At 36.2% G+C, this 25,633-nt stretch overlaps 2 protein-coding genes and 1 long non-coding RNA gene across 4 annotated transcripts; 2 read left to right on the forward strand and 1 right to left on the reverse strand.

The window, feature by feature from the left end:
* Positions 1 to 297: 297 nt before the first annotated feature.
* Positions 298 to 14,520, reverse strand: abcg8 (ATP-binding cassette, sub-family G (WHITE), member 8). The gene is made up of 13 exons (XM_079843164.1): positions 14,366 to 14,520; positions 13,811 to 13,912; positions 12,688 to 12,835; positions 12,358 to 12,596; positions 12,105 to 12,237; positions 10,450 to 10,719; positions 10,186 to 10,348; positions 9,970 to 10,065; positions 9,677 to 9,876; positions 9,527 to 9,603; positions 2,671 to 2,938; positions 2,462 to 2,589; positions 298 to 2,377 (listed from the first exon to the last, which is right to left on the reverse strand). Exons 1-13 carry the CDS (start codon positions 14,429 to 14,431, stop codon positions 2,240 to 2,242), a joined length of 2,028 nt encoding a protein of 675 aa, XP_079699290.1. The 5' UTR covers positions 14,432 to 14,520; the 3' UTR covers positions 298 to 2,239.
* LOC307142386 lies at positions 3,386 to 7,510 on the forward strand. The gene is made up of 7 exons (XR_013818464.1): positions 3,386 to 4,710; positions 5,304 to 5,377; positions 5,634 to 5,681; positions 5,765 to 5,848; positions 5,999 to 6,204; positions 6,373 to 6,532; positions 6,631 to 7,510. It is a non-coding gene; the product is annotated as an uncharacterized lncRNA (long non-coding RNA).
* On the forward strand, positions 14,202 to 25,633 carry abcg5 (ATP-binding cassette, sub-family G (WHITE), member 5). Of its 2 annotated transcripts, XM_079843166.1 has the most exons (14): positions 14,202 to 14,627; positions 14,729 to 14,853; positions 16,578 to 16,699; positions 17,131 to 17,267; positions 19,632 to 19,730; positions 19,985 to 20,117; positions 20,760 to 20,899; positions 21,466 to 21,595; positions 21,756 to 21,969; positions 22,284 to 22,489; positions 23,060 to 23,198; positions 23,357 to 23,542; positions 23,725 to 23,837; positions 25,026 to 25,480. In XM_079843166.1, the coding sequence occupies exons 2-14, from the start codon at positions 14,732 to 14,734 to the stop codon at positions 25,208 to 25,210; spliced, it is 1,926 nt and encodes a 641-aa protein (XP_079699292.1). In that variant the 5' UTR covers positions 14,202 to 14,627; positions 14,729 to 14,731; the 3' UTR covers positions 25,211 to 25,480. The 2 variants fall into 2 exon arrangements, with proteins under 2 accessions (XP_079699292.1, XP_079699291.1); XM_079843165.1 differs by having other exon boundaries at positions 14,369 to 14,853; positions 25,026 to 25,633.

The raw sequence follows: 25,633 nt of genomic DNA on the forward strand, positions 1-25,633 counted from the left end.
AAAGGGAGGTGGATGGCAGTTTTCTCCTCGGTCCGGAAGCTCAGGAGAGGTGGAGATGGAGAACACCAGAGGATTTGTTCAAGCCAAATGCAGATGGCAGGATAAAAGCTGATGAGATGACATCTTTCAAGAGCTCTTAGCAAGCTCACTAGCGTCATTACATTTTAAAATGATATATAAGTGATGATATCAAAACAGTTTGGAATTATACTTCAAGTGGATCTACCATTTTGTCTTTACAGAACCTCACACTGAAGTCTTATACAAGCATGGGCCATTTCAGTGTTTTTTTTTTTTGATAGGCCTACTTTTTCCTGTCACACATACTTAGACAACTTCAAATTACAGACATGTTAAGAGATACTGTTGCTGTTCATCTGTATCAGACTTTGCTGCTCGAGCTTCATATGTATGACCATTAGTGGGGCAAAGCAATGGCAATGACTACAAAAACACATGAACATGCAGTAGATACTAAGAAAAATGTTCATCACTGGATTTGATCCATGCCATGTCATAAAAAAAAAATATTTTTTACAAATCTCAAGTTAGCACTATTTCCCTAATCCCTATTTCTCGTGAATGCGCGAGACAGCAACATAGTGTCGGCTGTCTGGTTTGTATTATTTTACTGTCCTGTTTTGCATGTAGGTAAAAACTTTTCCACTCATCCCCATATTTGTGTATGAAAGTCTATTTCTGCCACATAAGAAAACATTGTTATGACATAAAGTTGAAATAATGACATTCAGAATTACGACTTGTCGAAATTATGAGATGGGCTTATGACATGTCAAAATTATGAGAAAAAGTCAATATGACATAAGTTAAAATTATTAGTAATCATTATGATATTAAAAGTCAAAATATGACAAAGTCATAACAGAAGTCAAAATTATCTCATAATTTAGATTTTTGTCAATTACAATTTCTTATAATTTCTATTTGTCAATTTAGGCTTTTATCTCATACTCAGACTTTTTATGTAATAATTATGATTTACTAAAGCATGATTCTTTTTTTATGTGGCAGAAACAACAGAATCTATAATATTTATGACCATCAGCAGGGAAGAGCATTTAATCCACAATCCAATAGTTTTATATTGGAATATCTTTGATATTCTTCTAGTTATTTCCACATAGCTGCTAATGAATTGAAGGTTGCACTTTATTTTACAGTACGTGCACTTACCCACAAAAGGTACTGGTTAATATAAGGTAACTACAATGGGTTAAGGTTAGGTTCCAGGTTAGTATCTAGCTATTACCCAGTTATTGTAATTACTAGGCCTATAATAAGTACATAGTATGCACATAGGGAACAGGACTGTATAATAAAGTGCTACCGATATCTCTTATAATGAGACATCAGACTGAAATATTTCCAGTATATAATTCCAGTATATTTGTTACTGTGACACAGGACATTAGGTTGTGTATTAAAATGTTAAATACAAGAAATGTTTGAAATATCACATTTTTCCCTTCCAGTTGTAGTTATTTTTATCTCTCTGTTCAACATCATGCTGCATTAAAATATAACAGCATGTGGAATCAAAGACAAAACCATTCTGAGTAGCAAATTCTTTGGCCTAAATCTTGTAGATCTGTATGTTGGGTTTCTAAACATTTAACAAAGCTTTCAAAGCTCCTGTATAGTACACTGGTCAATAATAACATTATACATACAAAAGATTATGTTTTACACAAAAAAAGGGTAATACATAAATTAAATCTACATTGCGACATGTTACAGTAAATTGTTCAAATGTTCAAAGGTAACTTACAAACGTGACGTTTAGTGGTTTACCAAAAAAGTAATAATTAAGTAAACTTTAAAGAGTGAGAAAAAAAAACATAGCATGTCACTGCCATCCAGCGGCAGATAGTGGTAGTACAATGAAACTCAATATTAGTAGCCTCAATCACCCAGTCATCTCAGAAGCCTCCAAATTCCACTAAAACAAGCGAAAACCAGAGGTTGTTCTGTTGTGATTGAACTCGATAGATAATATGCACCAGTACACTTAATAAACTGACTGTAAAGAGTTAAATGATGAGATTCCATACTTTGAATCTTCAACATATTTGTCTTAACACATTCATTTTGGTGAGAGCTGTACTTGGACTTGACAGTTCGAGTTGTTTTATGAGTTGTTTTATGAGATCTGTCATTATAAGATTGGTTTCTTGGCATTGTGGACCAGATTTTATGCTGCTGGTTTGATCCGTCCTCCTCACCAATCCTGACTGGATTTCTGTTTAATGAATCTAAGTGACAGATAATAGAGCAATGTGAAAACCAAAGCAACAGCAATAAGCACCAGGTAGCAGGAATACAGCGGATACTGGTTCATGTTCATCATCTCCACCACCTGAAAACAAAGTGGAACATTTTAATATAATGGTATCCATGATTATAAACCATATAGTTGCTCAGTAAGGTCAGTGTTACTCACCTTGATACCATCAAATTCTACAGTGAGGTTTCCGATAGATATTGGGAGTCTGGTCCCACGGAACTGAACCTGCAGCATTCCCTCAAAACCCCAACGCATGAAGGATATGTAAGAAAACCAAGACGCCACTGTTGGTGATGAAAATCAGCATTAGTTCAAGGAACACTAGAAGATTTGTAGCTAGTATCAATTCTCAGTGATGTTTTTACCCAGCCACATGTTTTCCAGACTAATGACAAAGCCAGCAGTCAAGTAGAAGACAGTGAAGAGAGAGTTGCCCATGAAAGACGAGGTCTGCAATGTTGGCAGGGCTGCCGCCACAAACAGGGCCATGCAGCGACTGCAATACACCATCAGCCACACCAACAGGAAGTTGAGAAGGAAGCGCTCGGGAGCGCTGTTGAGCCCAGCCAACCAGTAGATGGGCACACCGTATACCAGTGTAAAGGCACAGTGCTCTGGCAGCTCACCAAGGACCTGAAAGAGACACTGAAGTTTTAAGTATCTCATTTAACCTTAAGAGCTGACAAAGTCCACCGGGCAAACAGGAGCTAATATTCAACTGGTGACCTTTCCCTGTCATGTCACTCACTTCTGTTTGAACTAACTGCTGTTTCTGTCTCATTAGAAACATATACTAATAAGTAGAATGATTAAAGTCGCCATGAAATCAAAATGAACGTATTTTTTTACAGAATGTTGCGGTGTTTATTATAAATGATTTATCCGTGCACCTCCCCCTCTATACGACATCTGTACTTATCATGATGTGTCTCGGCGGAGAGTGGAACTAAATATCCTCCACAACTGACTGGAAACTGGCATTCAGATCAGCCTCCATTTAGTTAACAACACCCAACTTCCTACAATCCAATCAATTCCGGAAGGAAGAAATCAAGTCCCGCCCATTCCGGAAGCCGTTTCATTCAGATATACGTCACAATAGGGCAGAAACCCAGATAGCAAAAAATATCGGCACGGCTTCTTTTTGCCGCCGGCCCTAAGCTGTCGGCTATAGGTGCGTCCCGCTGGCGGTGATGAAACGTTTGCCGCCGAATACGTCACTCCCATTTCTTGCGAGATGCCGCGGCCGACTAGCCGGCGGGCCGCCGGCTTCATTTTCTCTGGCGATTGCCTCCGCCTAATGGACCGCGGCCGGCTGGCGGCAAGCCGCTGTGAAATACAAGGATTTCTACTCTCAAATTCGACCAGCCACGTTGGCTATGTTTGGCTTGTTGGGAAATAGAGTGGAACTGACAGCATTTTAACTAGTTCTCACATTTGAAGCGATTATAAAATCATAATAGCCTATATGTGAATTATATCAAATATTAGTTTTTTTTTGCTCCAAAGCCATTAGGGTTTATAACAGATTCTTGACTCTTGATTCCATGATAAGGTTAGGTTTAGGAAATTACATTTAAATTTTCACTTGATTATTTGCATGTCGAGTGTGTTTAAACAGTGTTGGTCAATTTGACCCATAATGGATGTAGGCTAATACTTTTTTTTTTTTTAGCATAATAGGAGGGTTAAGAAAGTTTGAAAGTTCATTTTAGGATAACACTTATTTTTGTATTGGCCTTTTTTCTATTTCTTTTTGGACTGACTTTAAAATAGACATGACAAAAAATTAGAACTAACTTCATGACATTTTACTTTGTTTTCAAAACCCATATTTTTCTGAAAAACAAAAATATATTATTAATTATTTAGGAAAAATTCTACATTCATAAGACAAGAATAACTCAAAAGAAGCCCTCTAATATTACCTCTTATAAAGCTGATTTTTACAATATTTGAAACCCTCTCAAACATGAGGTCGCAAAACAAAAAGCTTACAAAAACAGAAACCTGAAAGCTTTTCAATTTCATGTGACTGCCTTAATATTATAAAGTATTTTCTATCTCAGAATTCTTATTTTTATTATTTATTTTATATACAGTGTTACATTTGTTGTTATTCTTTGTTCTACATATTCGGAACTGTACCACAATGCTTTATTATTTTTATTTTTCTCTCATTGTACTTTTTGTATTGTACTTGTCTATACATGTACTAATTTAAATAAAAATAAAATAAAAAAAAACAGAGAAGTACCTCCACCGGCCGAGAGGGGCAGTATACTTAAAAAAGACGGAAGACAAACCGGTAAAACATACAGATTTACCAACAGTGGCCGCTCATCACATGGTTTTAGTATTTGAAGAGAGGAGATCAGAAAATATCCTCGACTACGAGCGTTTAAGTAAGTACATGTTTCCTTTTTGTGTCACACAATATTATGTTCATTTTTGATGTATATACCGGTAGGTTGTTTTAATTAGTTTGTTCAGACACGCACGCTGATATAGTGCACAATACACAGTGTTAGCTAACACGTGCTGTTTCGCCTTTTTTACACACTGAGTTCAAGCATGTTCTACATGTTAAAATGTATCTAGCTACTGTAGGTAAGTTAGCCAAAGCTTTACATCTAGAAAGACTTAAGTTTAACTTTTGGTGTTTTCTAACAAAACAGAATGATGTATATAGGTTATTTAAATTATTTTGTTAGTCCGAACAAGCATGCTGCTAACGTTAGGTCAGTTTTAGCAAGTGTTAGCTAACATGTGCTGTGTTGCTACTGTTCTTCTAGCATTTAAGGTCATTTATGAGTTATTTCTCTGAACTGCTGTACTTATTATGTTTGAGGACAATGCAGTTTACTTGAATCACTACACTGAATGAATACATTTTACTGTTCCACATTTGGCTGACCAGTTTTTCCCCCCACAGCATAGCTACTGTATATTCTGTATTTAACGTTAACAATGCGGTTTTGTTCACATTTTCTTGCAGATACCTTGACCAGAGCACAATCGGTTATCTTCATCCAAGAGACCTATTGTTGGACAATCGTTTCGGCTTTCAAGGTAAATAAATTGTTAGTCACAATGTCTAGTTACTGGGCTATAAGGAGAAGAATATTGAAAGGAGTTGAGATGGACAAGCAGGAAATTGCAGATGTTGGAAACTTTAACAGTATGGAAAATTGTGCCTGTAGTTGTTGTTATATATATATATATATATATATATATATATATATATATATATATATATATATATATATATATATATATATATATATATATATATATATATAATTAAAATAAAATATTTTTTATGTAGATTTCCAGAATGAGAACCAAGCCCTGAGGGAAAGCAATGCACGAGCAGGTGAGAACATGCACTCTTTCTTAAATTTTACTTTTTTGACTGTGATGTAGGTCCAAAATTACCAAATGCCTTTCATTTTGTAGCTTCGGATGACAGCGGCTCACTTCATGAGCAGGTGAAGCAAGTTGGGACAATGTTGACGACGTTTGCTCGTACTGGGCAATCAGGTACAACTTGCAAACAACACCTGTGGTTGTTGGTTTAATTCCCACTGGGGCCACCTGTACATGTAGTAGACCTAGTTGTAAATGTCATAGTTTAGTAGTTGAGGGACCAGGACTGACTGCTTTATTCTTTTATTCTGTGAACCCCTGTAGGTGCAGATCAGACCCTAATGCTGCGACGTCTTGGAGAGTTTGGCGATGTTGTGCATAGCATGGACAACAAAATGGACACTATGCTGCAACATTTCAGTGCCAATGTGTCTTTTGGAGAGTTATCCCTGCCAGGGGGTCTGTTACTCCCCCTAGACAACCCATTTGGCGTTGCTTGACAACAGTTTGAGGCAGGATAAAGAGCTCCAGTAAGTGTGCTGATTTTGTTTATAATGCTGTAGGGTAATCTAAAAAGTAAAATTTAAGATTGTACACTGCATATTCTACAGTCTGAATCCACAGCCTGTCACATTTTTATATTTATGTATGAGAAGCTTCAGAGATATGTAATTTGTAACACTTTTTTGTATTTTCAGCTTCGGTTTTTGGCAATCAAATGTGGGAGGGACCTAAAGACAACCGTGTGGCGAATGCTTTAGAGTATCTTCTCTAATCACCTTTCCATTAATACAACCTGGACGGGTGTAGGGGATAAAGCATGTTTTAGAGACATGTTCCTGAAGACCATTGTTCAAAGTAATATATATATAAATATATAAATTTGTTATATATTTAAGTAGATGTGTGTGGCCTTATGACATTCACATGGAATGACAGATCTGTATTTTCTACAGGAGCCATCCGGAAGAACCCGGCAACCCAGGATGCCACTGATGAGGCGGTCCAGGTTAGCGCTATGCGTTACCTGAAAGGAGCATCTGATCGTGAAGGTGGAAAAAGACGCCGCACAGCTGAGAGGGACCCACAGCCGACCTCTTACACCTAGGCTGACTACTGACACCTGGAACCCTTTCTTTATCCTGCAGTCAGTAACATCAAGACCCCTAAAGAAGCCAGAAGTTTCAGGCTACACTCACCCAATCCACACTGTTCACTGTGGAAATTACTTTTTTTTTATTCCCTGTGACCCTGCCTTGAAGGCAGCTCCTTGGATAGATATGGGATGGCGAGGTTGTTTGTCCTTTATATAGGCGCACAAGAAATCACTGAAGATAAGCCAATTTGCGCTGCCTCATTCTGGAGGTCGGGGAAAACCGGAGAACCCATAGTCAGGCTTGTTATAATGTTCTGTTCTACTACTGTTCTATTCTTCTCCAGAGCTTTACTCTAAATTATTACCATTTATGCTATTGTTAGAAATGGCTTGTTAAATGTGATGTTATACCTCGATTTATTTGGTATCCTGCACATTCTTTGGTACCAAATATCCTCATTATTTGATATAATATTTAATGGTAATTCTTTTCATCCCAGAGCTGACCTATTTGTTATTAACAAATATTGTAAGTGTTATAATTTGCTTGTAAGGCTGTTTTTTTTTTTTTTAAACCAAAATTTAATTGGAAACATGCAGGTTCTTTAGTAAAAATGTTTTTTGTTATTTATAGGCCTATTTAAGCTTATTTATTGTCTGTTATATTTAATTTATATTATCTTGTATCATTGACAGTTAATGTACTTTGAAATGTGGAATAAAAATGCCAAATGGGAATTTATCTGGTTTGTTCAATTATTATCCATCATAAACTGCATGTTACAAATATATGAATAATAAATAAATATATATATTATTTATTACACAATAAGCGGAGGCAGATCGTTCGAAAAAAGCGTTTGCCTCCGCCGGGCCGCCTTCTGGTATAAAGGCGGCGGAACGGCGGTTTGCCTGCGGGCCGGCGGCGGTACGAAGGCGGTAGGAAGCCGGCTGCCGCTTTTAAAAAGCGGCTGCCGCCGGCGGTGCGCCGTCAAACGTGTTTGCGATTACGCAATTCTGACGCTTCTACAGCCGCCGGATCACCGCCGGTGGTCCGCCGACTCATTGCTATCTGGGAAAGACTATCGCAACTTCCATTTCATGCCGACTTTAAATTCAAGACTGGTACATGACATAAAAATCTATAAAAATGATATGATCAATAAGTCATGACAACTTATGTTTTTACATTAGCTAATTTAACAAAATTTTCAATTCAATTTTCAACTTAGTTATACAAGATCCAACTAATTTTTTAAAGGTGCAGTGTGTAGTATTTATGAGGATCTATTGACAGAAATGCAGTATAATATACATAACTATGTTTTCAGTGGTGTATAAAGACCTTACATAATGTACCATTATGTTTTAGAATGAGCCATTTCTATCTACATAAACCGCGGGTCCACTTACAGTGAAATCGGCATTTTGCGCCATCATGTTTCTACAGTAGCCCTAAACGGACAAACTACTCTACAGAACGCTAGTTACTCTCTGCCCTCTCCGACGACTACATTTTTGTCCTGTGTCGGCCCCCGTAGCTTCTGTGCTTCGAAAGGGAGGATTCACAACTTCACAGCTAGATGCCGCGGCACCTTAAAAAGTCTGTAATAATTTTAAAGCCGCAACTTTTTTTTACAGTGTGGAAATTGCTTTAATAAACCAGACGTTAATATAGAGCAACTTATATTTTTGACACAAAATTGCAATTTTTGTTGTTGTTGTTGTTGCTTAGCCAACAAAAATAGGTCCAAACAAGTTTTTTCGTTTCAGTTTTAGTCATTTTAGTACTTCAACTTATTCATTTCAGTTAGCTTCTTAAGTTTTTATCTTATATTTATATTTTATTTCAGCTATAATACTGATTTTTTAGTTAAAAATAACACTGATGTTTATTCCCTCAATGAATCATTGGCAAATGAGGAAAATACGGTTAAATAATTCAGTTGTCAGTACACTTCAGGCTTTTCTTGCGATATTATTTTGCCGCCCGTCATGTGTACAGATCATTTTCATACATGAGATGCGCTTTCAAACCCTGACACGCAAGTGGTTGCCGCGGACGCAGATAGATTAGGTCAGTTCTCTTGCTCGGCTGCTTCACTAGCATCGTCTGCATCGGAGTTAACGCAGTTTGAGCAGCGGCTCGCATTGATAAGGCTCCGGGTTTGTGTCTACAGACAATCCACCCTCCTCCACTTCAGGTGAAGGTTGGAGAATGACCGCTCTGTTGCAAAGCTGGCGTCACTCCAGTCATTCTCCATCTTTGCGACTCGCGAGTCTGACAGCTGTCAATCAATCCGTCACTGCGGGTCTCAGGTGCACGCCCTCCGCTCAGTCCCGCCCTCGGTTCGTCCCCTCTGTCTCCGCTGGGCTCTGCCCACTTTTCCAGCATTTTTCAAAATTTGCCAGTGGGTGGAGTTAAGCTCTGAGCAGGGGTTTAGTTACCCTTTAAATATTTCAAATGACTCACTCAGAAAGACACTTGTCTCCACCTACTGGTGTAATGATGTAACTCGTGGAAAGAGTCACTGAAAAATCCCCACTACTAATAATTGTTGGAACGCATAAATACAGAAAAGCAGAAAGATATAAATAGTAAATGCTGCACAGCCAATCAAATTCGAGGACTAGAACTAATTTGTATATTTTATTCAACAAAAAGGATTTTATTTGGATGCTTTGCTATGTACCAAAGGTCTACACATCGACACCACTGTCATTTCTGAAGCTCTTACATAATGTAGTTTATTTACCTTGGCAAAAAAGTATGAGGTGACTGAGTACATGCCATCTTCTAGTTCATGGTAAAGCATGGCTCTTTCTGAATGACCTGTGAAAAACAAAATATTACATCACTGGACTTCAGGAGACACACACACACAAAATTGCTGTAATTTACCCACACTTTGCGATGACGTCCAGCACCACAGCAAAGGGTGTCAGAGCTCCTATCATGTAGAGCAAAGCCACCGTATCTTGAATAGAAAGACCCTCATCCTCAGCTCCGAAGTAAAGGAAACCGATGAGTAGTGACATCAGCAAGGCTTCCAACCCATGAACCACTAGCGTCACCAGGTCCCGGTAATTGTTAAATACCTGCCGCCTGGGGAAAAAAAGACAGGGAGACAGCTTTCAGGAGACCCTTTGAGCTAAACATTTTTTTTTTACAATAAAATGTATTTTCCAGTTTATTTACCTGATTAGGATTGTGAACTGTTGCACTTTTCCCGGCAGGCGATCCTTCTGCTTGGAAACTGTGATCACTGATTCGTTTTTCGAGACAGAAGGAACACTGCTGGTAGAAATTGTATTATCAGCTCCTGTGCTTTTCATTTTCATTGATGTATGTGAGGTTATTTTAATAAAACCTTCAGTATGAAAAAACAAAAACAATACCAATATCAAAATTGACCTTTGAGTGGTGTCCAGTGCTGGAGGACCACAATCTTCTGATTTCCACATGAAATCCTCTGTGTTCTTTACCTTCTCTACAAACTGGGCCGCTAACGTCCTGGATTTCTCCAAACATTGTGCTTCTTTTTCAGGACTGCGCCTATCAATGCTTATCAAGTCCACTGCAAGAGAAGTTCACAGTTCAGATAGAAGTTCACAGTTCAGATACAACAACCAAACCACATGATCAACTAAAGGCATCGGTTCTCCGTCCCACACTCACCGTAGTAGTCAGAGGGGTTGCAGTACCTTGGACACGGGTACCCAAGAGCAGTGAAGTAAGGTACCATGTCTTTTGCCTGGCCGCAGTACACGGCTGAACCAGAAGACAGGAGCACCACCAGGTCAAAGAGCTGAAAGATATCCGAGCGAGGCTGATGGACAGACAGCAACACCAGACGGTTCCCTCGAGCCAGACGGTACAATGTAATAACCAAATTATGGGCCGTGAAGCTGTCCAGACCTGAAGTAGGTTCATCTAGGATGAGAATACCTGAAAACACATATAATCAAAGTCATGGTTCTGACCAGTGTTATTTTAGTATAATTGATACTATTATAGTTTTTATTAACATTTAATTAATTTTTTAATATATATATTTTCCTTTTTTTTTTTTACTCAAAGTTTTAGTTTTTTTTTTTCCTTCATATTTTACTCTAATTCAGTTTATTGTATTTCAACTTTTTTTTTATTATTGTTTTTAGTTTTAGTTAAATATAATAGCTCTGGTAGTGACTATTAAAGTCACTCTTTACAGACTATCTCTAAAATCTGCATGAAATTGTGTCCTATTTAGCTACTTTCGGAAATTAGTTTAGTTTACCTTTAGTTTAGCTTTTTTTATCGTCTTTTTAGTTTTTATGTTTTATAGTCTTTGGTTTCCGGTCAAGACGAAGAAATAATTAATTAATTTACTCTTCCTTTTCTGGCGAGTCAGAATAGTTCACTCAACCGGTTCGTTCAAACCTTAGAGTTCAAACCGGTATATGGTTCAAACGTCTCGGTTACTTATGTAACCCTCGTTCCCTGAAGGAGGGAACGGAGACTTGAGTCGGAACTGGTCTATGGTCGGAACTGATCGACTGAAAGGGAACGCACTTGCTTGGAGACTCAACGGTTCTGCTCTGGCTTGGCGAAGCAAAAACAGACAACATAACTAAAATTTATAGTAAGTTCCTTGATATTACTTTATATTAACTTGTTAATTTAACTGTTGCGTAAAAGTAATATCACGCTCATAATCGCACGAAGATTCGATTCGCCTCGTTTCTAAACCCAGCTGATACCTTATTCACAGCAGCGCCATCTTTGATTTTTAAAGGGAATGAAAGCTATGCCGTGAGGGATAGACATACATCTCTTTAGTGGTTGTACTTTTATTTAATGTGTTTTTGGATTGTACTGCTGCAAAAATATCTTTCCAAGAAATGTCAGTAGACAAAAAAAAAAAAAAAAACCACAGGCAACATGAGCAGTGGAAAATTATAAGTGATCTCACAGCCTTGCTTCGTTCCTGTCATGGCGCTGCTCTGAATAAAGTATATTCGGAATAACCACTATTTTTCATAATATTGTTTGATTTCGAAGACAAACATTGTTTTTTTTATCTATAATAATGTACATGAATCATCCAAAGTGATATTAAGAACATGCGAACAAAGCATTTATGAAGCTCAAACAGTAAAGCATGGCACTAGCAACTGCAAGGTCATGGGTTTGATTAATGAACTGTTAAAATGTGTATAGGCTACCTTAAATGCAAAGTCACTTAGGATAAAAGCTTCTGGTAAATGCATTAATGTAAAAAGGGTCACATTTGATTTCCTGTTGACTTTAGGCATGAGTCTTCGGTCTATGTTGGTGTGTCAAAGACTCACCTGGATTCCAGAGTAGCTGTACAGCGATGCTGACCCTCCTCCTCTCGCCACCTGACACTCCCCGCACATACTCATTCCCCACGCGCGTGTGGGCGCACTGCCTCAGACGCAGCTCTGCAATGACTTCATCTACCTGGAAAGGTCAAACACACCCCCCAACAGGCAATATGGGATGCTGACAGTTAGTCACGGATAACCTTTAACTGGATGATTATGAAAGCATATAGAGTACTCTATGATCTCATTTGCTCACCCGCTGATCTCTCTGTTCCTGTGTGAAGTGCGCAGGCAGCCGCAGTTTTGCCACAAACGCCAGCGTCTCTCGTACTGTGAGATGCGGTAACAAGCGGTCATCCTGCCGCACATGAGCAATGCTTTTCTTTACCAGGGAACGTGTGGAAGGTTTCCCGTTGATCAGAATCTCTCCTGAATTCATGGAGCCTCCCTCATCTCGACATGTTATGATGTCCAGTAAGGAGGTCTTCCCACAGCCTGCAACAAACACTTTGTTTCTTTCTGGCTTTTGATGATGCTTTTATTCACTTAAAGTGCTTTGTTGAAGAATTCTGCACATATGACGTACCCGAGCTGCCAATGACAGCAAGCATCTGGCCACTGTGCACACGCAGGTTTAGATCCTTTATAACCGTTTGCTTGTTGCTGTGCATCTCCCAGGGCATCTTAAATTCTGACAGCCTCTCATACCAGGGTATCTGTGCCGCTGTGTCCAGCTGTGTGCAAATATTTAAATGAAATTATTTGGGCCCTTAAAATGTTTTAATGTTATTTTATTAGATTTGGGGTCTTCATTCAGACCAAGGACCCTTAGTGGACAGAAAGATAGAGCAGGGACCCCATTATATATTGTATAAAACTGAATTAAGATTTAAGCCTGGCCTATAATTAATAAACAATACAGTTTTAATGTGGGATGAACAATGATACATTAAGCTTCTCATCTTTGACTTTGCTAAAATATTGTATTTGGTTAAAGTACGAACCTAATATTGCAATTTTTGGTTAACAAATTAAAAAATAATAATAAATGTTTTTGATCAAACAATAATTGCCAGACCCCATTAAATCATGTGGTATCTACAAAGTGGCAAATAACTTTAATTTCAGATTCTGAGCCTATTCTTCATTCATCCATTCTTCATCCTTCATCCATTCCAGAAAATTATACATTTTTTGTCATTTTGAACAATATAACATTAATGTGCAATGCCTTGAAAAGTGTTTTGCCACTTAATTTGATATTTATATATATATATATATATATATATATATATATATATATATATATATATATATATATATATATATATATATATATATATATATATATATATATATATATATATATATATATATATATATATATATATATATATATATATATATATATATATATATATATATATATATATATATATAATTCAACATTTATTATAATGATAAATGTTTCGTGGGCAGCAAATCATCATATTAGAATGATTTCTGAAGGATCATATATATATACAGTATAAGTTGCCATTCATATATTTTAAATATCTTTAAATATTATATTTTAAATCTTAATTCGTTTTTTGGGCCCTTTCGTTTTTATGTCTACTTTCAAAAAAAATTCTCAAATGTATGAAGACCTTCTTTCAGTATCTAAGTACTTTGTTGTAAATGTAAATAAGACTGAAAAGATTTCTAACCTCATAGTTCAGATTGCGGACTTCTATTTCATTGCGACCTCCGCTGTAAGTAAAATACAGACTGCTGTCCTCCTCTGAAGATGAGAAAAGAGTGTCTCGACCCTGTGTGTGTTGAAACAAGCAGTTGATGCACAGTGCAAATGCCTGTCACTTATAATACCAAACTATTTGATTATCATTCATTGTCATTTAAACACAATCTATTACTGTTGGTTCTTTGAGTCAGTAGTTTGGTTTAAAGTTGATCAGGTTTAATTAAGATGCTGCTGATCATTGTCACATTTTATTTATCAGATCTATCAAATGCCGGCAGATAAGAGAATTGGACTGAGTCGTCTGCATGGTTCAGGGTCCATTTATGTAATAGAGCCATTTGTTGAGAATCACCTTCAATGAACTCGACTAAGTAAATCAATAGCATAGAAATAATGCTATACTCGTGTTATGAATGTGAAATTGAAGACAACACTTATAAAATGTGGACAACTTCCTCTGGATATAGGTTAACTTTTTTGTAGCGACTGCTTGTATATTTATAGTTCATTATTAACTCACCCTGCTCTGTGTCTTGTCTCTAGAACTGAGGCTGTCTCCTGAATGGAAAGCACTCTGGTCTGACATGGTGGATGTGGTGAAAAGGGGTCTGTGCCCCTCTGGTCTGGTGTCCTGCTTAGAGAAGTACCTGCTCCTCTTGTTGTCCTGAGAAGAAATGAGGAGAGGTGGCAGAGCGAAGCAGCTCTATATAGCAAATGGAGCAAAGTTCCACTGATAAGAGTCACTGTTTATGGTTCCAGCCTAATCAGTGAAATGCGAGCTGGTGAGTTCAGACAGCTGAAGACGTGAACTTGAGTGTCGCATTGATATTCAGGCTAGTTTGACCATTGATGAGAGACAATGAGTCGATCTTATTCCATGCAGGACATGAAGAATGGGTTGGATGGATCTTTTAAGATGGTGTCAAAGATGGGGACGGCCCGTCCAACCCCAGACTACACAGATCCGTCATGCTGCCTGAGTGTCAGTAAAGTGTCCTATACTGTGAGGTAGGAATACTCCATTGATATGAAATGAAACCAGTGAAATCGATGATTGTCTTAATTCACTATGCAAGACTATGCAAGTTAGCATTGAATCTTCAACCATCTATAAGACCGGGTTAATGGTAAACCTGTTATTAAGTACTTGATGAACATATGCGTTTATTTCTGTATTTGCTCAGGAGCAAATATTTTGGGTCCAGCTGTTAACACCACTGCGCCTGACGTGTATATGTCCAAACATCAATTTTAATGAATGGTAATCACTCACGATCATGTCAAATGTCCATGTTTTAGAATTTTTAAAGTTTAGCTTTCTAAAACTTTATACAATAAACATTTTTTAACCACTCTATTAAAACTTGAAACCCACACTCAAACAAAATGTAAGTCCTTTTTAAAAAAAAATTTATTTTCATATTTCAGTTAATATTCGAATTCCATCGAATTGGATTGAATAATCCTTACATATTTTTAATTCAATAATAGATTTAGGATTGTTCAATTATTCAATTAAAATGTAAGGATTTTTCAATTAAATTAGATGGAATTTTACTATTAATTGAAATGCGTAAATCTTAAAAAAGTGAAGGATCACAATATTATTTAATATTATTTATTACTAAAATGTTTTGTACATGATTAACTTGATAATACATAATTTTTGTTAATTCAGTTAATTAATCAAAATAGTGCATAGCAAGAAAAGTATTTAAAAAATGTAAAAAATATATATAAATTTAAGATCTTTTAAATGATTTTTAAAGGACATGTTGAAATATAGAAGCTTGTTGTTAAATATGTCCAGTAGCAATATATATATAACGGTAAAAACACAAAAATATGAGATATATTTATTAATCTCAACACAATGTTAAAATTAAGCATTTTTTAATTAATGTTTTTTGATGTGCCTAAATGTATGCATATACCTAAATGTATTTTTTTTATATTTCATAAATGTGCAGAATAATTTAAGACTTATTAAGTTATGAGTATATTATAATATTTCAGTATGCAATTGCCATTAAATGATCAATGAACGAATGTTTAAATGCCACAGCCATCTCTCTCTTTGTATGGCAACAATTATACAACTATTATACAACTTTTAGTCTTTCATGAAAGTATGCTTGCTCAGTCAGATGAACCCACAATGTGTTTGGTCTTGTGTTTACCCAGTACTGTGTTTGTTCAAGAACTATCCAAACTATGTTGTTGTTGTTAACCCGCGATTTTAGAGTGTATCATCTTTACATGTGTTTTTCTTTACTCATTTCCATCCTACAATTTCAAACAAAATACTGACAAACTTAAAATGACGGTCCCACTTTACATTAGGTGGCCTTAACAACTATCAAAAAAATAAGTACAATGTACTTATTGTGTTCATATTGAATTGCAAAACACTTTTGCTGATATTGAGGTGGGATAAGGGTAAAGTTATGGACAGGTGTGGTGATATGGGTAAGTTTAAGGGTAGGGTTTGGTGTAAGGGAAGTGTCAACAGTGTAATTACAAATGTAACTACAGAAATTAATTACAGATGTAAAAACATGCAGGTATTTTTAAAAATGTAAGTACAATGTAAAAACATGTATAATAAGTGCATTGTATCAAATTATTCATTTACATGTTAATACATAGTAGTTAAGGCCACCTGATATAAAGTGGGTCCAAAATGACTTCTTGTTTATTTCATACAAATTTTTATTTGCTGTGTGTTACAGTGAACGCGTAGGATCCTGGTGGGACCTTTCATCTTTTAGAAAAAAGTGGACAAGGCAAATACTGAATGAAGTGTCATTTCATGTGGACAGTGGGCAGATAATGGGAATTCTGGGAAACTCGGGTAAGCGACTGTAAACCTGGGAGGCAAAATGACTACGTTGCTTAGAATTTTAACACATTTTAACTACAGAGAAATACTCAGCTACAGTAGGAGTTCATTTGTGTTATTTAAAATGATAATGCAATGGTTCATGTGACATTTTAAGGAATGCAGATCTTCTGGTTATTTATTTATAGGGTTTAAGTGCATGATCACTAACAAAATAACCAGTGAGAAATTAAAAAAATAAAATCATATTTACAGATCTTTCCAGTATCATTCACTGTATGCATTAATACACTATAATGAACAAACATAAGCAACAGAATGAACAAGGCAACTTATTATGCAATTGTACATTACGAAATGTACAAGGCTGCAAAGATAATTTCTTTGAATGTCAGTGTCATATCATATCTTAAAGTAATAAACTTGTTGACCTTTTTCTCAAGGCTCTGGAAAGACCACTCTGTTAGATGCTATAGCAGGACGAATTGGGAATTCTGGTAACCTTCTGGGAGAGATTTTTGTAAATGGAAGAAAGCTAAAAAGAGAGCAGTTTCAAGACTGTTTCTCTTATGTTCTTCAGGTGAGTTTTGTTTTTGTTCAAATTATGAATATATTATCCAACATAAAACAATGTGACAACAAATTTGTGTGTGTGGGTATGTGTGTGTGTGTGTGTGCATGCGTGTCAATCTAAATGTCACAGCTACATGTAGAAGATATAGATAAAAAAGTTGACTAGGGTATCTAGGTTATGTCTGCCACAACCAAGCTTAAACAAATACACTTTTAGTGTTACACATGAGTTCATTGTAATATTCTTCAGAGCTATTCATGCATATCTTCCGGTAAATTAAATAACCGTGGCAAGACTGCCATTATTACAGGTAATTTTTACAGACTTAATTTATGACGCAAAGAAGCTATAACCTAATCCAGCAATTAAATATGTCTCAGGGGCTAAATGTACAGATACTGACTGAAAGTGAAGTTACGTAGAAAGTACTTTTCAGCATTTCAAACTTTTTTGCCAAATAGTCGTTCATTTCAATAATCACATACCTTTTAACTTTCAACAGCACTGTAAAAAAAAGTATACATGCCTTAAAATATAAAGTTTAGTCAACCTGAAATGTGAAGTTGCCTTAACTGATATCTTGAATGTTAAGTTACCTCAAGAAGTTCAAATCATAAATAGTGTAAAAATAGACTTGACGCACAAACTCAACAACCTTCTGACTCATCTTCGAAGGAATAAGCCTAATACTTCATAAATACAAGCCCTAAACTCCAGATACTGATAAGAGCTTAAAGCAGTGACATTTAAGAGCACTTGTCAAGTTAGGAGCAAAGTTTACAAATTGTGAAATGTTGTGTGTGTCCATAATGTCAAATATTAATACATTACCAGAATACCTTAAGAATGCATATTACAGCTGATACACACCAGACACCACTGTACATGCACATCTCGCATACAAAACACCAGAGGTCAGCTCTGATTGGATGACATGGGAGCTGTTTAAAGGGACAATTCAGCCAAAAAATAAAATGTAATCATTTACTCTCATATCATTCAGGAACTTCTTTGAATTTTTAAACCTCTTTATTTCACACTATTTTGTGAAAAGTCATAAGGGTTTAGAATAGGGGTTCTCAAACTTTTTGACTCCAAGGCCCCCAATGTTAAAGACAATATTTTATGCTCATTTTCAAACTTTTTATTACAGAAAGTATGATTGGCAAAATATTAAAATAATAAATAAAATACTTTGTAATTATTAGTAAATGTTCATGACTTACTTAGCGATTGCAATGTTTTTTTTTAATTAACTCACAAATAGGCAACTTATACCCAAAAAATATAGAGTGGTGCAGGTATGACGTCAAAATCTGGAAGACCTATGAGGTTGTATAGTGGTGTTTTTCAATTTATGAGTAAAATAAAGCCTGTGATAATTTGATGATACTTTGACATTTTGTTCTACAATGTACATTACACACCCATACTGAAAAAGAAAATTTTGAAGCGGTTGTGTTTATTTTTGAAATTGTATGTTTCTAATATGGAAACAAGAACATTTGGGTGTGCAGGTGTGCAGTTTATGTCAAAGTATCGTCAAGTTATGTTAACCCCAGGCTCATATATTGAAAAACACCATTATAAAACCCATAAGAAAATCAGTAACACTTTACAATAAGGTCTCATTATTAACATTAGTTATTGTATTAACTAACTAGAACTAACAATGAGCAAAACATTTTTTACAGTATTTGTTCATCTTGTTAATGTTAGTTAATACAAATACAGTCATTCATTGTTAGTTCACAGTGCATTAACTAATGCAAATACAACTTTTTGATTTTAATAATGTATTAGTAATATTGAAATTAACATTACCTAAAATGAATAAATGCTGTAGAAGTATTGTTCATGATAACTAAATTGTTTAACTAATGAAACCTTATGTAAAGTGTTATTTGGAAAATCTCGAGGGATTAGTCCTCCGGGTTTTGACATCATTCCTGTACCACTCTATTAAACTCTATAAAAAATGTATATACATGTGTTTATATATACAAGTGTTATATTATTTTACATTAAAAAATAAATTACTTAAGATTTTATTAATTTCTACAACTTTTCCAGGTCTAGAAATCACACTTTAAAATGTAAGAACTATCACTATCACTATATTCACCATAGTATTGATATTATTCTTTATGTGGAAATATAGCCTTATTTTGAATGCTTACATATAATGTTTCTCTCTCTCTCTCTCTCTCTCTCTCTCTCTCTCTCTCTCTCTTCTCTCTCTCCTCTCTCTCTCTCTCTCCTCTCTCTCTCTCTCTCTCTCTCTCTCTCTCTCTCTCTCTCTCGCTCTCTCTCTATCTCTTCTCTCTCTCTCTCTCTCTCTCTCTCTCTCTCTCTCTCTCTCTCTCTCAGAGTGACAATCTCTTGAGCTACCTGACTGTGGAGGAGACTCTGACATACACTGCTCAACTTTCTTTGAGAAAACACTCTGCTCAGGCCATACGCAAGAAGGTGAGCTCATTCCCTTCACAGACAAACGCAACTCATTTGCCACATCACCACAGATATTCATAAAGACTCCAGACTCCAGATTGTTTTTTTTTTTTTTACAATTGTTCATATTTGGAAAAACTCACAATTGATAATTAAATAAAATGAATTGAATAAACCTCAAATACATATATTTTCGTAGAGAAGGAGGTTATGATGGAGACATTATCATTCATACATTTTTACTAACCTTATCCCATTCTGTATCGCCATAGGTAACCGCGGTCATGGCAGAGTTGAGTTTAGGACATGTGGCTCAAAGTGTGATTGGGGGCCGCATTTTTCCAGGCATTTCTGGTGGAGAGAGAAGGAGGGTCTCCATTGCCAGCCAGCTGCTTCAGGACCCAAGTGAGTGCTTTTTGCTGCTCCCTGACTTGCCTTAGATATATAATAAATATTAACCCATACGAGCGTAATGTTTGTTTAGGTGTAATGTACAAACACTGCATAGCATGTGTTGACTTCCTCAGATGATGCAACTCTCACATGTGCTGCTGTAGCAAATTATTATTAAATACGAAATGTTATTTAAATGCAGAGCGACAAGTACAGTGACCCAAAGCCCCTCAAAGGATTATTGAGGAATGGACAAATGAGTGAAAGGGACTGAAGTAGAATATTAAAAGTTGGTTATCACGTTTTTAATACTAAGCAGAGGTCTATGAGGGTCCCTCTGGATCCTTTATCTGGCTCTTTGGACCTCAGGGGTCTCCTGGGACCGTAGACTACGGATTAGTTGAGGCCACTCCAAACTGAACACAAACCAGCAATTATAAGAGGCTTTCATCAGCTGCCTTCTCCAATCAAGCAGTAAATTAATTCACCAGTCAATTAATTTGGCTCTAACTTTAGACAAAGGCAAATCTATTAATTGCTTTAATTACTTGAATTAATAAGACACTCAAAGTTGTCTCTCAAAAGACAGAGAGTAGACTTTCTGGAAAGTTTATTTCTTTTCCTGTTTTTCCATTTCGCGTTATGCCACATCAGAGGTGATTCTCCTGGATGAGCCAACCACAGGACTGGACAGCATGACGGCTAATCAGATAGTGATGCTGCTGGCTGAGCTGGCCAGAAGAGATCGAATAGTCATAGTCACCATCCACCAGCCCCGTTCAGAACTATTCAGAGTGAGTAGTTTACTGTTTTAACTCTGGATGTGCTATGCCAAGGCTAATACTACTCAGGGCTGATAACCAAAAGTAAGAAGCAGGCCGTGGCACATCAGCCATGTGACCTACAGTAGAGCCAATGTACCTTTAAGTTATTTAGACCATGATGCTTCTCTATGCTAGTTTACTCATAAATGTTGACAAAAAGTTTGATGACACAGCATGCACTCATAATACACTCAATAATAAAACATTTTATTTGTATAGCTTCAGTTGGTAAAAGGTTTCAGACTTTTGAGGCATTATTGCTAAAAGTAACTCCACCTAATTTTGTAAGGTTTACAATTACATTAGGCCAAACTACTACCAAAATTAGCTTAGGAGAAATTGCCACTTACAACATATTAATTGAACCTGTTTCATGACATAATGTGTTGAATTCAGTGTTATAGCATTACCATTGATAATATAAAGTAGCTGTATTAAAGTAGTATGTTTTACATTCAACGCAATGATTTACATCAAAGTGGCATAATCAAGATTATGCTTAATCAAATGACTGAAATATGTATAAATGTCTTCAGATCTTTAACCAAATAGCAATCATGAGCCGAGGGGAACTGGTGTTCTGTGGGCAGCCTGAAGAGATGGTGGATTTCTTCAGCAGCTGCGGATATGAGTGTCCTGAGTACTGCAACCCCTTTGATATTTATGGTAGGACTTTAGAAGATGACCCAAGACCTTAGACTTCAGCTTGAATTTGAGTGAATTATCCTGTTTTTAAGATATTAAAAAACATTTATCTTTGTTGCTTAAAATATAGTGAACCAGTTAAGTGTTCCGCTTTTATTAAATCATCCTTTGTAATTGACAGTTGATCTGACTTCTGTGGACACACGCTGCAGCGAGAGGGAAGCCGCCACCTACAGCCGCATGCACGACATCACATCAGCCTACCAGAACTCAGAGATCTATAAAAGCATGCTGGGAAGGATCGAGCAAAGCTGCCAGAGACCAGACAAACCCATGATCCCCTTCAAAAGCAAGGAGTCCCCCAATTGCCTGTCCAAACTGAATGTCCTCCTGAGGTAAAACTGACTAAAGGCCTGTTCTTACCATGGACGATAACTACAACGATAAAGATAGTTCTAAAAATTGCTCGAAATATTAAAGAATAACAGTGTCCACGCCACAACTATAACGATAATGGCGTAGAGAAACAATATCGTTGGAATCACTTTCAGAATATTTTTTTTCCCCCAGCAGATGACCGATAAATTCATTGACAGCCAATCAGAATCCATCCTGATTTAAAGAACTTGAGCATTTAAAGCGTAAGATGACTTTTCCCCCTCAAATGTTCATACATTTTTTTCTCTCTCTTTTACACACACACACACAGGCGGACCGTGCGCAATGTGTCTCGTGACAGGATGGGCATTCTCATGCGCCTCTCTCAGAATCTCATCTACGGCCTCTTTATTGCTTTTTTTGTCACGAAGCTGGGTAAGGATGTAACAAAAGGTGCCGTGCAGGACAGAATCGGCATAATCTACCAAGCTATGGGTGCATCACCATATACCGGCATGCTGAATGCTGTAGCTCTGTGTAAGTATTTCTTCCACTGTCAAAGTGCCTGACATTATATTGAGAGTTTTTTAGACATTTTACATTTAACAAACTTCGTTCGTCATTTGAAAACAGTGAAAAAAAACATGTGTGGCATTGCATTTCAACAAGGCAGCATTATCAAATATTATGCTCATATTTTTCTGATGCATCAAACAAATGAGTGCATAAACAATTCTTATATATTCCCAAATCACAGATTATATGGCAGAATTGATGGTAAAATGCAGCAGTTAGACTGATTAAGTCAATGCTTTAGGGAAACGTAATCCCTGTTCTTTATATATCAGTTTATCAGTGATAGTCACATTGCACTGTGGGTCACTCGATAAGAGAGAGAAACACACAGGAGGTGTATTGCCTCATAAATGGCTCCAGCATGTCAAAAAATATTCCTTGACCTTGAACATAGAGCTCTTGAGATAGCCTATAATCGGTAATACACAACATGTCTGCTACTGTATTTTCACTTTTTATTCATGCGGTTTAAATAAATAGAACATTTGATAAGTGTTGAAATGTGGTCTGTCATTTCTTGATTGAAAACAGTTCCTGCTTTAAGGGCCATTGCTGACCAGGAGAGTAAAGATGGCTTGTACCAGAAATGGCAGATGTTTCTGGCTTACATCATCCATATCTTGCCCTTCAGTATTATCAGTGTGTTCATCTTCACCTCTTTCCTGTATTGGTAAGTATGGGTGTGTGTTTGTGTAAAGCTACTTGAGTTCATCAGAGCTCACGCCAGGGTAATTCGGGTTCAAACCCAGGGGAATGTCCTTAGGATCAAATAAAAGTTACTGGTTTATGGATCGTGACTGTTTCTTTGCGTGTGGTTTGGTGTTTTAGGGTTGTTGGGATGAACCCAGATCCCCTGCGCTTCCTGTGTTTTTCAGCAGTGGTCATGGTACCTCACATCGTAGGCGAACTCTTAACGCTGGTCTTGTTGGGTGTCGTTCAAGACCCCAATATGGTCAACAGTGGGGTCGCTCTACTCAATATAGCTGGAATCATGGTGGGCTCTGGATTTCTAAGGTACTCACTTGCCAACGTTTTTTGTGTTTTTTAGTGCTGAAGGAATACACTATTGTTTGTGATTGTTCAGAATTTTGCACAATACTGATTTAAATCTACTCTTAACTGGTTAGATAACAGATTATAATGCACATGTGCAAAGTTTGTTCTTAAAATAATGTTTGGTTTTATAATTCTTTCAGGGGTTTTAAACAAATGCCTGTAGTATTCCAGTGGCTGAGTTATCTAACTTTCCAGAAGTACGGCTGTGAGCTCCTTATCGTCACTGAGTTCTATGGCCTAAACTTCACCTGCAGTAAGAAAAATCATTGTCTTCTTCAATCTCTTGCATTCTCAAAATGGACCCTATGAAATGGCTTGACAAACACTTTTTCTCATTTCCTGTGTTAATGAATTTCCCATTGAAACAGGACAAGGGCTTGTTCCTTTAATTTCCTCAAATCCGGTCTTGGAGGGCCACTGCCCAGCAGAGTTTAGTTACAACCCTGATCAAACACACATGACCTAATCAAGGTCTTCACATTGCAGGTAGGTGAGTTTGATCAGGGTTTAAACTCTAAACTTTGCAGGACAGTGGCCCTCCAGGACCATGTACATTTCCAAATCTTACACCATCACACGAAAGTTTGAGGTCTGTAAGATTTGTTAATGTCTCTGAAAGGCTGCATTTATTTAAATAAATAAATAAATAAATCAAATACAATAAAAACTGTAATATTGTGAAATATCATTACACTTTAAAATAAATGTTCTATTGCAATATATTTTAAATATAAAACACAGTAAAACTTTAATATTGCTAAATCTTATTAGTACTTAAAAAACTGTTTTAATATATTTTTGAATATATTTTAAAATGTAATTTATTCCTCTGATGCAAAGCTGAATTTTCAGCATCATTACTCCATCCTTCAGAAATCATTCTAATATGCTGATTTGCTGTTCAATAAACATTTCGTATTATTATCAAGGTTTAAAACAGTTGTGCTTCTTCATATTTTTTTGGAAACCATGATGCATTTTTTTCAGGGTTCTTTGGTAAACAGAAGGTTCAAAAGAACAGCATTTATTTAAAATAGAAAACTTTTGTAAAATTATAAATGTTTTTAATGTCATTTCTGATCAATTTAAAGTGGCATGCATCAGAAATGTTTTTTCAGAAAAAAAAACAGTTCTTACCCATTATGATATATATGAGTGAAAAGACAAAATTCTCGAAAGGTTTTTGATGAAAGATTATGAGGACACATAAAGTTGAAAAATAATGATGTGATAAATAGTTTTGAATAAACAATATTCCATAAAAAAAATCCAGATTTCCTTGCAGAATAAAAGTTAATTTCTTTGAAAAAAAAAAACTGGTCCCAAATTTGTGTGTATTTTTGTCTGAATCACGATAGTCTTGAATTAACGTTACGTTTGGTTTCATGGGATCTTTAAAACATATAAATGGACATGTTCTGACTAACTTTTTGTCTCTTAGCCCCTTTAGCTGGTTTGCCAGGAGCTTGTCTGGTAGACAGTGGAAATATGATCATAGACGAAGGTTATCCTGGAGCTCTCTCACGTTACACACAAGACTTCCTCCTGCTCTATGCCTTCCTGCCTGCGCTCGTGATACTGGGCATCATCAGCTTCAAGATACGAGACCACCTCATCAGACGCTAACGCGTCTTGTCTGTATGTGTGTGTTATTGTGCATGTGAGCAAATGTGTATAAATTTTGTACATAGGATATCTCTAAATCATATATGTCGACTATATAAAAAACAAACAAACAAATGTGAAAGCTGAATGCATCTACCTTTTCCACAGTTATATCCATTTTCTCCACAATGTTCACCATTACTATTAGTGGTATATATTGTGATTTTTAATTTGACTGTAAATGCTCTATTATACATAAATGTTTAATAAAAAAAATAAAACGTGTATCCTCATATTTTAAAATTTAGACAGAAGTGGTGTTAATCGCATAGCGAAAGAATAGTAGGCTAATTGTATATATTAATTGTATTATATTAATTGTTTACAGAAAGAAGTGCCAGTGAGTGTTTACCTATTTAATACAAGTCATACATTTATGAACTT

Source organism: Gobio gobio (genome assembly GCF_949357685.1).
Source record: "Gobio gobio genome assembly, chromosome: 18".
Taxonomy (NCBI): Eukaryota; Metazoa; Chordata; class Actinopteri; order Cypriniformes; family Gobionidae; genus Gobio; species Gobio gobio.